Raw genomic sequence first — 13,647 nt, forward strand, 5'->3', positions numbered from 1 at the left:
GTTCAACATCAGAAAGTAAAAACAACATGTAACTAACATCATTTTATGAATTAGTCAATGCCATACATAACTGAGGTGAGTGGACATGCATAGAGAAGGGTTAAGCCCTATTCCCGCTGCTTGTGCCGAAAACCTCTCTGTTTGCTTGTCCAACACAACAGCAGGATAGTGGGCTTACTCTACAAGGATTAACACAATACATCTTGAGATAAAGAAAACAAGAATAAAATCAATAAGTAGAGTCTAGGGCGTAACCCTTCGTCACCTCATACTGACACTGACTACATCTTTAAACGAGGCGAACGTAGAGACCAAGACTTATCCTATTCTTCACCTATTACTGAGAAACCGGATGAGAACTAGAAAAGCTCAGAATTAACGGTGAAAAATGAAAACTACGTTATTCACTAAGTGAACTTTAATTACAACTCTACATAACTACCGAACAGCACTCACAAGCGTTGATTTCAGGTCGATTTCGAAAAGAATTCGCTCGTGTCGTGTGCTGCAATGTGGGTACTAGCAAGAGAGGCAATGGCAGCCGCAAGGCGCCTACCTCCGAGCGACTGATACACTTCGCGGAGACATCGCGGGCTGCACGGAATTCCATACTTTGATATCCTTCGTCTCCTCTCGCGTGCAAAGATTCAATGGTTCCTCGTTCTCCTCTTGCTTGATCTCCATCTTCACGCTGGGTTCGCTAGAAACAGAACGTGGCGACAACAAGCATACGGGCGGCTTCTCCAGGAGTGATGCAATAGAAGCGTGCCTTTCGCGGAACGATCTTGCAGGAGGCGAAACTTCGACGGCCACGGGTGCAGGGAGAGGCACACATGTGGGCACTGCCGAAGGTGTCCGAAGGCGATCGTTGTGCCACATTCGCAGAGTGCGAACGTCAGCCAGAAGTGACGGTGCAACAGCTAACGTAGCAGGGCCACCCACTCGAGCCATGAGCCACCACAGACGTTCAACCAAACGTGTTGAAAGTGACGGGAGTGGAAGCAGTACGTCTTGCTGACAAACCGCCAATGCGGCAAGCAGAGAGGCGCAGCCGGTAGGAAGCGATCGTAGGCGATGTGAGAAGTGCACCAGAGAGTGTGCCAGCAGGGGCGATGACGGCAACGCTGTTTCGGCACCTGTACCACGCGACGCAGATGCCAACAAAAGTACGTCGAATACGCAGCTCTAGAACAACAAGTATCATTCTCTTATGTAATCTACGGGTATGTAACGTGATAGATGTTGTACATAAATGTTTTATCATTCAGTGGTTTTTTTCTACTCAAAAAAAAAACTCCCAAAGGATCAACTAAAATACTCACTTTTTACTCTTTATCAGCCTAATTCAATAATATACATGAGGTATAAAGTATTGATCAAACTGACGGTGAATTTTGAAAATTCGTATTCGTAGAATTCGAATTCAATCCGTAGAATCAAATCGTAGAAATTAAAAAAGTAATACGTAAAATCGCCGTTGGTGAAATAACACTAACCTTCAAAAGTTGGATACGATCTGCCTGCGCCAAGCACAGAAATCCAGGAATTGTGTTCGCGAAATCGACGACGGCCTTGATTGCAGTTAGATACGAGTGAAACTGCAGTGGACAACGCCCATTTGGTAACGGTACAATGCAGGTCTCGACCTGAAAAAGTGTCAGAATGACCCAAGCAGACTGCAAAGGAACAATGTGTCATGTGTGCAATCAGCTTGCAGCGAACACATTTTATGAGTGCGCTTCAATTAGAACTATCCAAACATCAAAAACCATAGTAAAGATCACATACTGTTCCACAAAGCAATGTGAAGGCGGCAGCAATCCTCTCAATGGCTTCTGCTTCGTTCTCGAACTGCACCGCCAAAGCGTCCAGTTGCGACTGTGCTGATGTTCTCTGCATCTCTTCTACCATCTTCGCTTTCTCGCGTTTCGGAACTCTTCCAAAACGAACGGCTAAAATATTGCAATTTTATCGAGGTTTTTTTGTAAGTGGCAGTAGAAACAAATACAACTTATTCAAAATTTTAAAAAATCGTCATTCGATTGTGTAAGTTAATTTGAAATGACAAAAAAAAATCCAAAGTAAAAAATTGTTCATACAAGCCATTTGAGAAGCCTTTGGTACTGCGAAGTCAATTCAATCGTTGCACGTAAAACATTTCTATGACAGTTTTCACCATATCACAAGCAATTATTCGGAGATGTTTTGCTTCGCATTCAATGCCTAACCTGCTTCAGCGGCAACCTTCGCCTGCTTTCGACGCGCTTTATCGTAAAACTCAGTTGAGCGGCAATTTCGATATGATTCAAAGAGGGGCACAAGTTTTTCGACTACGTTAGCATTTATGTTCGCCTTCCTAACCATAGGGGAATGACACGATCAAGGTCTTCTCCAATTAGCATAAACTTAGCCGCACTAACGCTGTCAAGGTCAAGACACCAGCAACGTAGCGCAGAGCAGTGAACGAAGAAAGAGGATACTGTATCATCGGTCAGCCGCCCAGTGAAACTAGCCGTCAACGCCGTTGCGCTCGAGCGTTCGTTCGGATTGCTTTCCCGCGCGAACCTTGGGAACTGCTGCGACCACATTCGTTTGAAAATCGAAGCAACAAGGTCAAAGCGTAGGTCTTCAATGTCCATTCAATCAATGCTTTCTCCGGAGAATTTAGCTGGGAACGCCAAGATGCAGTGAGATTCACTTAAGATTCACTGAAAATAATTTCAACACGACGTAACCTAGAGTGTACCATAAAAGGTCTCAGATCGGCTACAGTTCCGCCTAGTTACGTTCTCTTAAATATTGATAAAACATCGTCAAAGTATATTTTTAAGCAGAACGAGATCAGCATCGTTTTAGAACATTTTTCTTATAATATCAGGACCATTTATATCGAACCCTTTCGCAGCAAATCATGCAAGCCTCAACTACGTCCTTGATGTTCCGCAGAAAAAAAAGCAGAAACGAGGCTGAACTGAAAGAAGAACGGTGGACATGACCTTCACCTGCCAAACTTACACACTCACAGTGTAGAAATAGACTTCTAAAAAGTAGCAACAATGATGCGCCAAACTCACAATCTCAACGCACCATTCTTCCCTAAACAGAGAGAAAAAAAGAAAAAAACGCTCTGTGACTCAAAAATTGGCTTGCGCTTGCATATAAAAACAGGATGCCTTTTGCAATGAGAGAGATGCAAATCTAATAGGAAAAGGAGGTTCAGCGCAATACCGCGTGTTTAGAGTTAAAGGAAATAATTATGATGCGTTGAGGTGGCATATTTATATGAAAAGAGCTAATCTAAACGCGAACCTCGAATCTCTAGTAAACTGGAAAACAGCTTCTCCTCGACTCTTCCTCTTACTTTCCGTTCTACCAGTGATGGTAAATCAGATTCTGTACAATAGGGCGATTTCAAAAGATGTGAATGGTCGCCCTGCTTTCAGAGAAGAAAGATTCAGGCAGGATGAGAGAACCAGCGAAAATGAAGACTGGAAAGAAAAGGGGAAAAAGCCCGAAAGACCTTCACCGAACTCCGAACGGCTAGCGACGTTAATAGAGCAGCATGAATCCAACCGATCGACAAAACTGTAAGATCGACATAGCATTTAATGTTTCCCAATCCGTTTGCCGTTTGTCGGTCAATAACTACCGCAAATGTTCAACCGCATACTTGAAGCCACGAATACCTGCCACCAATAAACATCTTCAAATTGTCAACGCAAGGTGTACCTCGAGAGAAGTTTAAAAGTATGTTCAATTTTACAGGAGGAGTAAATCTACTGACATTCTGCTGACCTATGACGATGTTTATTCATTGATATTTAAATGATAATAAATTAAAGACAATAAACGAATGATGATAGCTAAAGAATATATTGCTCCCCGTGGAAAAAAAAATTCTCAGAGCAACCCAAAAATAACCAAGAAAAGGATTTTCAAAAAACTATTGAACAAGCAAAATCTGATTTATAAAACTGGATGAACTTATTTAATGAATTCAATTGGATAAAATATGGAGTGAATGCTTAGAAGAAAATGATAAGAATACAGAATTAAATTAATTAAAAAAGCCTATATCCTGCAAATCCTATGTGCAAGCATTTATTTAGTTGGTCGAAATATTGTTAGCTTATTTTTCTCCGTATATCATATAATCGGATTAAATCCGCTAGTGCGACGTAAATTTCCACGCACATGCACACTCACACATCACGTGCACCTCAAACTCGGGTGATTAATAATACCATCTTGATAATCAGCGAAAAATCACCGCTCCCTACTCGGTAACTCATTCTCGCCTTGTTTTGTATTTCTCCCTAGTGGAGAGACAAAGTGTCCAGACAAGGCTGAGACAAAGTGTGCAACCAGACCAACAAGACAACATTTGGAAGTCAGATGCTTTAGCAAAGAACCGAATTTCAGGAACAGGTGCAGATTTTAGGCTACCCTTCGCGCGAAAATATTGATTCGATTGCCGATAAAAGCGATCGATTTTATTGACTTAGGCACAAAGACAAAGACAGTAGAAACTTGCCAGTTGGAATTCTTACATGTGTTGATTACACGAGCATGATATCTGCATATCGCGATCGTTTGTCAGGAAATACAAATTTCTACAAAGTTATTGATTTTTATATATTTTTTCCCAGGGTCATTAAAACGTTGCTAACTGATTTTAAACGCATAATAACCATGAACACTTTGTTCGAAATATCGACATACTGATTTGTGCGCATATCTCCCAAGCTCTACTAAACTTCGCCAGAGTCGAACTACTGAAACGGTACATTTTGTTTTTCATATTACATTTCGAGAAAACGTTTGTCCGACGTAAATTCCTTGACGCTTGTACGCAGATTCTAATTTTATGCCTTTCTATCCTAGCTAAACTTCATTCATAGGTTCTCGCTACGATATTTCATATTTTTTTCCTGTTGGTCATTAAAATCATCATCACGGATATGGTATGTAGTTGTTCTGGATTGCGGTGAGCCGAGTTGCAAGTCCGTTGTAATGCGGAAGCGATACGGTGAATGTCTTCAACCCTTTTCGAATACTATCGTAAAACGTGGAGAAGGGTCAACTTTAGTGCGAAGTCACTACGCGCACACAAAGGTAGGGTAACTAGTCGCTAAGCAATGCAAAAGTGTCCCAATACGGACAACTTGAGGATATGGGCAGTCGAGCTGGGAGCCCTTTGTTGACGACAGCAAGCTAAACCGTCGCAATGCACTACATATAAACAAATGTGCACATAGCATTTACTCACCATAGGGTAGGTATATGATATTAATTCGCGCATCATACATACTACTACATGTACTAGTACATCATTTCGTGTTCATGTGAGTATTCAGCTAAGGAGTTCGGGTAGTGCTGAGGCACAGTCGACGATGGAAAAGGCGAGAGTGGGAGTTGTTAAAAGATGCAGGCGAAAGGTGGAAGGCGAAAGGCGAGAGAGTGTGGATCGACGAGAAAGTGTTATTCTAACGAGCCAGAACGAGGGAAATGTTTTCTAATTTTTTCGAATGATATTTCCAACCTTAGTAACGAGAAGGGGCGGGTGTAGTGTAGCGGTTAGAGGTTCCGCTTCCTGCATGATCGATCGGAGGTTCGAATCCGCCCTAGTGCTCACCAAGCCTTTCATCCCTCCAGGTCGATAAATTGGTACAACACTTGTATGGGAGGATAGAAACACTGACTTGACACATCGGCTAACCGCTGCAAGTATAGGCCAGTTAACACGTTCGTAAACCTCAAACGATTCTGAATTGAAGTGAGCGTGGGGGCGCATCCCAAGCGAATTGATTAACGCCAGAAACTTTATCCTTTAACTTTAATAACGAGAAATACAGAAGGACTGCAAATTTGACTATCTTGATATTCCAAGATCGCTTTTCATAGCATATATCTCCTAGAATACTAGGGCAAAGGTCTTCAAATGATTGGTGCTATCACTGTTAAATCTGGGAGATATCCAACGCATACAAAACAATATTCAGCACTACTGTCATATAGATGGCGCAAAATATTTGCGTTAAAAAAGAATCCGCGTGTGATACATACCGAGTTTTGACCTCTGCTGCCTCTTCCAGTAAGTGCACTAACATTATTCTCGGTAATTACCTCAAATTTCGAAGTAAAAAAACCGTTCTCCAATCAAAAGGAAAGTGCATTTGCACGTTGCGATAATTTCCGACGCCTCCACTGCACATCAGAAAATTGCGCAGTGAAATGTATTTGCTGCCTCAAATTATTATAATACCTTACTTTTCTATATTTTTGCAGTAAAGCACTCACCATCTCGTGACATGCCGACCATGATACATTTCTTCAGCCGGCAGTACTGACAACGATTACGATTGTTTCGAACAATTAAGCACTCTTGACTTCGTGTACACGGTCTGTACTGAATTTTCTGCTGAATAGATCGACGGAAGAATCCCTGAAATGTTTGTGTTGAAAATTGAGATCATTGTGAAGCTTTCGATAACAATGAAATCGTTTTGAAAAAAAAAATAACAAAAATGCTCATCTTTTACCTTACTGGCAGAATAAGACGGCAGCGAATTTTTCTTCAGATAACCCTTGTTTTGCGGTCAAATTTCAATGGAGTAAGCAGAGAGTTCAGAAAATTTCACAAAAGTGGAAAGAGTTCCTTAGTATCGTTAGAGTAAAGTGAATTCAGTCTAAAATGGTTAGCTCATGAAGTACGCGATTTGAATGCTCAGAAGATACACCCAGTGACGAAATTTTTTGCTCGAATGACTGCGTTGCGTCTGCCGCAGCACACACACTTTCTCTGCCCACCTACCAAACGCATGCGTATCGCTGTTGTTTGGGCAAAAAGGGCGAACACGAGGAAAGTATGTAAGCCGCAACAGAACCGCTTCATAAAGGGAAGGTATCAGACAAACATTTTGCAATGGTCAAGTCTGATAAAAAATTTCTATTTTTGCCATTGAAGAGGGACTCCTTATTCTAGATAGGAAAAAACAACTAGAAGAATTGAAATAAGTTCTTAGTTCCACATACAGAATAATGGATCCTTTCGAAAAATTCCGTCAAAAGCCCGACACATCACACCAATCGTTCTCAAGCGGATTACGTTAAAGCCGCTCGAAAACAAAGCGTATAATATGCAGTAGACAGATTTCGGACTGGGCCACATATTACAGTAACAGTTACCTCGATCGACAGCAACGAACAAAATCGAAGCCACCGCAGCGGAGCGCCACAATCAGATAGGCCGAATTCGAAAGTCAACAGGTTGCCGTCACAGACGTTTTTAACTAACTCAACTATAATTTTATCCCAGGGAAAGATAGAAGTGAAATTTATGCGCCAGTGGTCATCTTGGAACTTCAATGTTAATGTCCAGCAACACTTAACATCTTATTCTTATTACTTACATCATAAACATGTACCTCTCGTACCTTATACTGTTCTCAATAGACAGCAATAAAACGCTAGCGATAACGCAGCTGCCTCTAACTAAAACAGAGAGAAGGAATTTCCGTAATGAATCGACGATCTCTCCCCGCCATCAGTCACCGCCAGACAGAGCGAAAACGGCTTGTGACCTAGTTAGCGCGCAGCAGCGTTGAATATAGCTTGAGAACCGCGAACTACTACAAAACAGTCTAAACCCTATGTTAACGACAGATTTATACGATTATTCATGAAAGAAGTTCCGAATTGTAACGTTCTCTGAAGCTTCCACGAGGTATCAGTCACCGCCATGCGTAGCGAAAACGGTTTATGACCTGGTTTGCACACAACAGCATTGAATGGCTTACACGTGAACTGCAAAACTAAGGTTTGTAGATCTTTGCGATACTTGAACATCTCGAGCACCCCTTCCACAGCACACGGTATCCTCACCCAGCACGGGCACTTAACCTTGTCCGACATTGCCAACGAGAGCGGCGGCTGCGCGCGCAGCCAGCGTCTACGATCACCAGGCGTTTTTCGCGGCGCCAAAAAGCGTCGCTACATAATGGACGTTGGCTGTGAGAGGAGGCCACGATGTATGATGGCATGCGAAAACGCGCCCACCAGAGCGCAACCATTGAGCCGCCCCAAACCAGTTCCATGTCGAGGGCAGCGGGACATCGATGCTGCTATTGGAAGCGACAATGCATGAATATATGGAAGAGCACTCACTTTACATCCTTCGCAGGCAAACACACCGTAGTGGAAACCGCTAGCCTTGTCCGAGCACACCTGGCAGAGGAGGGTCGTGGCGGAAAACTCTTCGCTAGTAGCTGTAACGACGGCTATTTTGCAACGTAGAACAACATTCCAAGCAGGTTCAAGACATAAAGCCTCAAAATCACGCTGGATAAAAAAAAATTCTGCGCTTTCGCGAATGATTTAGATGGAGCAAATAAATGAAGTGCACAACAAACAATGTTTGTATGTAAGTAGTAGATAACTTTGAGATTGAGATGAAAACAATTGACAAAAAGACGATAACGACCCATATAAGATAATATCAACTGCCATTTTTTTAAAGGAAGTTTTGAAAATTAATAACGTTGAATTTCAATAGTCTTCTACGCTAGCGAATATTCTTCGACTTATCTCATGAATCTGCTAATTAAGTGTTTGAGAAATAGCGGGAACAAGATTTCGGGTGATTTTCCACTTATTGTATTGATCTACTTATTGTAAGATGCATAGATCAGAGAAGAAAATCTTTCGTGAAGATCGTGATTTTAAGTTCTTGTAAAGTTCGTGATTTGGAAGTACATCGAGAAATGTTCTTTAGTGTTAAACACTCAATACGATTGCGAGAGACTGAGATCTTCTACTGATTTTACATACGTCACTAGGGAACAAATGTTTGCAAATATTTCTGGAGAAACAGAAGTAACCGTTATGTGCTACTTTCGCGATGTGACCTCTACATGTTGCTCATGTTACCATTCCTTCGAAAACATCCCGTGATTCGTTCGTTTTCGCGCGCACAAAGCCGTCGCATGAACGTCGCTCCCTACTCGAACAAAGAAGGTACGCGAGAACAACATTGTCAACACTGACTGCTGACATCACAACTTTCCCAGTGCCAAAGAACTATTTTAGAAAAGAACTGTGCCGGGAATAGTTTCACTACGGCCACGGCCGCACAGAAATTCTGACTGCTTTCCAACAGCTGGGAATTAGAGATCAAAGACTTTGTTCTAAGCAGACAACTCCTAGATCGTCGACTTTTATTACTACCACGTAGCGACCACTATTTTCACATGAATGACCTCGCCCAGTGAATTAGACCTCTAACACTGACCACAATCGGCAAAACTGTATTACCTAGTCAAGAAAACTTGCAGCGTTGTGCTAGAATTCCAAACGCAAACCAAACTGCTATTACAGTGTGCTAACCATAGTGTGTAAACATAAAGGCCAGAAAAGTTGAGGAGAGTTCTTTTTGCGCTTCCTTCTACAATGACCCTTCGCAGCACCTTGGTTGAGTGGGCAACATGCGCTCCACTTGTACTTTCTCGCTTTTGAAAAGGACCGGATTTGATGGTGCGAACCGCGAGATGGCGTCTCAGCGCGAGCATTGACCCAATTCGCAACCGGCTCTGCGATGCACCAATATTCGCGAAAACGTGGCTGCCATCGTGCTCCAGTGGAACAGCAAACAAAATCGTATCCTACCAGTGATTTCAGAATTCGTAGTGAATGATCCCCTCGATTTAACATTCAAAACCCATTTCACTTGTCCCTACTTTGCCGCAAGATCCATTAAATATGTCAACTAATAATCTGATATCCCCTCCAAAAGAGAGGGAATGTAAGAAAGGGCCGTGGTTAAAACAATTTTTCCTCAGCAGAGACCATACTGCCCAGGATGCACTTTCGATCAAGTGCAAGTGCAAGCAAGTAGCTATTTGAATTCGAAAATGCTTTTCTAGAGAATGATCAAGACGAAACGCGCGCCAACTTCGCGCAGTGAACAAAGGATAGTATACTGCGGTTATCGCTGACGTCTTCACAAGCTGAACTTTAAAGCCTTTAGGCAAAAAGTGCATCATTTCATTACGCAACACTACAAGCGATTAGAAGCTGAACTGCTGAACACTTTGATATTTTCTTCTTTAAACCACATGGCCTTGCCTTCATATAGAAGTAGTTTACCTAATGCGCTTCAACAATCTGTCTTTCAGCGAGAAATTAATCAGGGTATGACGTATCGATTCATGTATACTCTAAAACCTTTCCCCTTCTAACAAGTGCAACCGTTCAAAAAAGGGCAGAACCGCTTGACCATTTCCAAGGCATCAAACAGCGCAATGTTTTTACAAAAAGGATACGGTTCGAGCGCATTATCTGCTACTATTTAAGCCGTCAGTTCTGCCACTAACAAGACCAGCCATCTTCTACAGCGTCATATTGAACCTCAGCTAACGTTGCAGTACGATACAATAGTTTTCGTCATTTCGTCAGGAACATTTGGTCTAGGAGAGCCGTTCCTTTAATAAAAAAAAAACTTGTAGTATTTGTTACATACTAATATCTAAATTCGTACTGCCCTGTCTGTCAAAACCTGTGACGTCGTTCCCTATACAACAACCTCGTTGGTCACATATGAATACATGGACATAATTCAGTGCTAGTCGCCGGTAGGTTTTTTTTTCTTTTTCCTGTATCATTACTGCAGACGCCAATGCTGTAGTACAACAAAAACTACCGTAACCTTAATATTTGCGATAACTCTGCCACCCACAAAGTGAGACTAAAGATGTGGAGCGACTCACTATGGTAGTTTTGCAAAGTCTAATTGTTCTTCTGACTGGTCGTCTGTGCTTTTGTTCACTTTGCATCTCATTGAGGTTAGAGAAATGAAAACATAAATCTGAAGGTTTTTGCGAGCGAGTGAAGCGACGAGCACTTTTTTTTACCATAGGGCGATGCTAAAGAAAAAAGAAATTTGTGCCCTTGTTTAAAACGTTGTCTAATTGAACTGAAAACTTGCAGTCATGTTTTTTCAACATAGAATTTTGAAACATTCAGTTTTTCATCTCAAGTTAAAAAAATACAGGGTCTAACATATAAGTTCCATGAAAAATCCTGTTCTCAAATTAACATTTCAAAAAATTGGCTTTTTCACTCTTAATTTTATATATATATATATATATATATATAATCATATTAAAATTATATATAGTGAAAAGATAAATATAGCAGTGAAACTACGAGAGAGAAAGGATATTTGTCATTTTAGTCCGAAAAGAAGCAAAAAACAAAAAAAACTAAACAAGTACTAAGCTGACTAAATTATGTACTAAACTCTTTTCCACAGAGTAAAAGTCATCTAAATAGAAATACTAGTTCAAACTTCTAATTAACCGTAGATACATACATCTTCTATGAGCACTTACGTCTACGTAATGACGTATAGAAATATGATCCACTCAATGTTTTACGTTCTGATTCTTTGTGATCAAATTCGTCGGAATTGTTAGTCGAAACATCGGCTGTTTATAACTTCCTTGCTGATCCATTCCAAGATGTTCGGAATATTAGCCAACTGCAAAGCAGCGATAGCAAAAAACTTTTTTTTTTACGACTGCGACTTACACTACCCACTTTTTATTCTGGTGACATTTTCTATACGACCAACGAGAACACTAACCAAAAACCACTATAAAAGCGACTTGGGGAGTGATTCGCTTCTAGGCCTCCTAACTGGGATATACATACCTAAACATTGGGGACGACTAGAATACGAGGTATCGGGAAGGCGAAGATAGAAAACGACGCCACTGTCAGCTGCGGCAGGTGAGCGCGCCGCCGACGAGCATCACGTGCGAAAGTCGGTCAAGTTCAAGTTCGGCACGACACTCCACCGAAAAAAGAAAACGAACGAAAAAAGAACCCTCAACAAAGACGACGACGACGGCAAATGAGAAACGCAGGTACGGGGGTCGCTCGTAAACATCCTCAAGGACGTCACCACTAACCTAGGACACCATAAGGTATGTACTCGTCGTCCTGGACCACACACGTATTTCACACGTGTCGTGTAAAATACTGCTGAAATGTGAAAGCGCTGATAAATTTCCATTGCTCTTTTCGTTTTGGCGCCAAGCCAGCGACAATTATCTGTATCAACTCTTCCGATGAGCCATACTGAACAGTGCGCTGATTGGTTGGGCGTAGCGATTTCATCGGTAGGGCAATTGACCCGAAAAAACAACACAACAACACAAGTGCAGGGGATAACTGGGACTTAAACATGCTCGCAAAACGCAGGCGACGTCACGAGGCGCGCAAACATCCCCAAAAGAAATAGGCTAGCCGTAGCCTTCAAAATGACTCATAGGTCTGTACATTCATAGACGAAACTTTGGGGAATTTCTTACGCCCACAGTTTTTCGGATCCATAAAGTAACGAAGACCCAAAAAGTTCAACTGAGTTATTAAAACAAAGATTTCTCAAATTTCATGCAACATGCATCACAGAGCAGAAATTTCTATCCAACATCTTTTCGAGTTCACGTCGTCACCGACTTCAATGAACCATCCAGTAACACCATGGCGAGAGGAGTTAATCGTATGTTGTAAAAATGCAGCTCTATATCGCCAACTAATCGGGCAACGACGGGCAAGCGTGAACAGTGAAACAAGAAACCGTGTCAAACTTTGACCTTACTGCAGTCGAAACAAGGCAAGCACAGAAAATTTGCGTCCGGGAATTTGTGAGAGTTCGTTTCGAACCGAAGTAATTTTGACAGTGTAAGATGACAGCCGTAAGAATAGCATTCACACTATTATAACATTTATATCTCATATTTTATGTTAACGTTCGATGGTTCGCCAACTGGTCGAAACGTTTTTTCAGAGTCACAGAACTTGAGATGATGAAGATGCGGAACAGAATAAACTTCACACATGCATAGCAACTCAAATACTATACGATGCAGCAAAATTTGAGAACAACATTAGCCTCCCACAAAACTTTTCTTGGTGATTACTATTGAGCGACGAAACAAAAACAGTAGTTGTTTCATACTATCCTCTCTCCACCAATCAAGATTTGCAAATACGCACGACATATCGAATTAGCTATTGCAATCTTTGCTATCGAAGAATAAATAATATTCCTTCATTTGGAACTTCTTTGGTCCAAATGGAAAAAAATTAGGAATTTTGTGGCGTAAGAGCCAGTGAGACAAAATAATGAAACTGAATTATAGGCAAAGGTAATCGGAAAAAAAAGTACCCACCTCGATCTGATGAGGAGTGATTAGAGTCGCTGGCGGAGTCGTCGCTAGGGGATGACAGCACGAACGAGTGAATGGCGGACAGGAAAAATGAATCGCCAGCAATGGCGGAGGTATCGTTCGGTGACAACGCATGAGGAACGATTGGTCGAAAAGCTGAGTTTGTCGCCACTTGGATTGGACTGGCAAGCTGCTGAGGGCTCGAGAGATGAGCCGAAGTGGTAGCCATCAGCAGTGATGTTGCCAGCGGGCTGGCAGCAGATGGTACCGACGACGCCGTCGACGAAGTCGGCGGTGGAGGAAGTGGATTTACTGGCAGCTGGCCGACAGGTAACTGGGCGACAGGTCTTGAGACCATCATTATACAAGGTAGAAGATCAGTTGATGAGAATGAGGTGAAAGTGGGAGGTGAAAA

At 41.9% G+C, this 13,647-nt stretch overlaps 1 protein-coding gene across 2 annotated transcripts; it reads right to left on the bottom strand.

The window, feature by feature from the left end:
* Positions 1–323: 323 nt before the first annotated feature.
* Positions 324–13,593, bottom strand: RB195_006853 (uncharacterized protein; the record flags this gene model as incomplete). 2 transcript variants are annotated; one of them, XM_064180175.1, is made up of 8 exons in its annotated part: positions 324–359; positions 457–505; positions 557–1,185; positions 1,497–1,646; positions 1,789–1,952; positions 6,301–6,445; positions 8,167–8,267; positions 13,236–13,593. In XM_064180175.1, 8 exons carry the CDS (start codon positions 13,591–13,593, stop codon positions 324–326), a joined length of 1,632 nt encoding a protein of 543 aa, XP_064037066.1. The 2 variants fall into 2 exon arrangements, with proteins under 2 accessions (XP_064037066.1, XP_064037067.1); XM_064180174.1 differs by lacking the exons at positions 324–359; positions 457–505 and having other exon boundaries at positions 553–1,185.
* Positions 13,594–13,647: the final 54 nt, after the last annotated feature.

Source organism: Necator americanus, chromosome I (genome assembly GCF_031761385.1).
Source record: "Necator americanus strain Aroian chromosome I, whole genome shotgun sequence".
NCBI classification, from domain to species: Eukaryota; Metazoa; Nematoda; class Chromadorea; order Rhabditida; family Ancylostomatidae; genus Necator; species Necator americanus.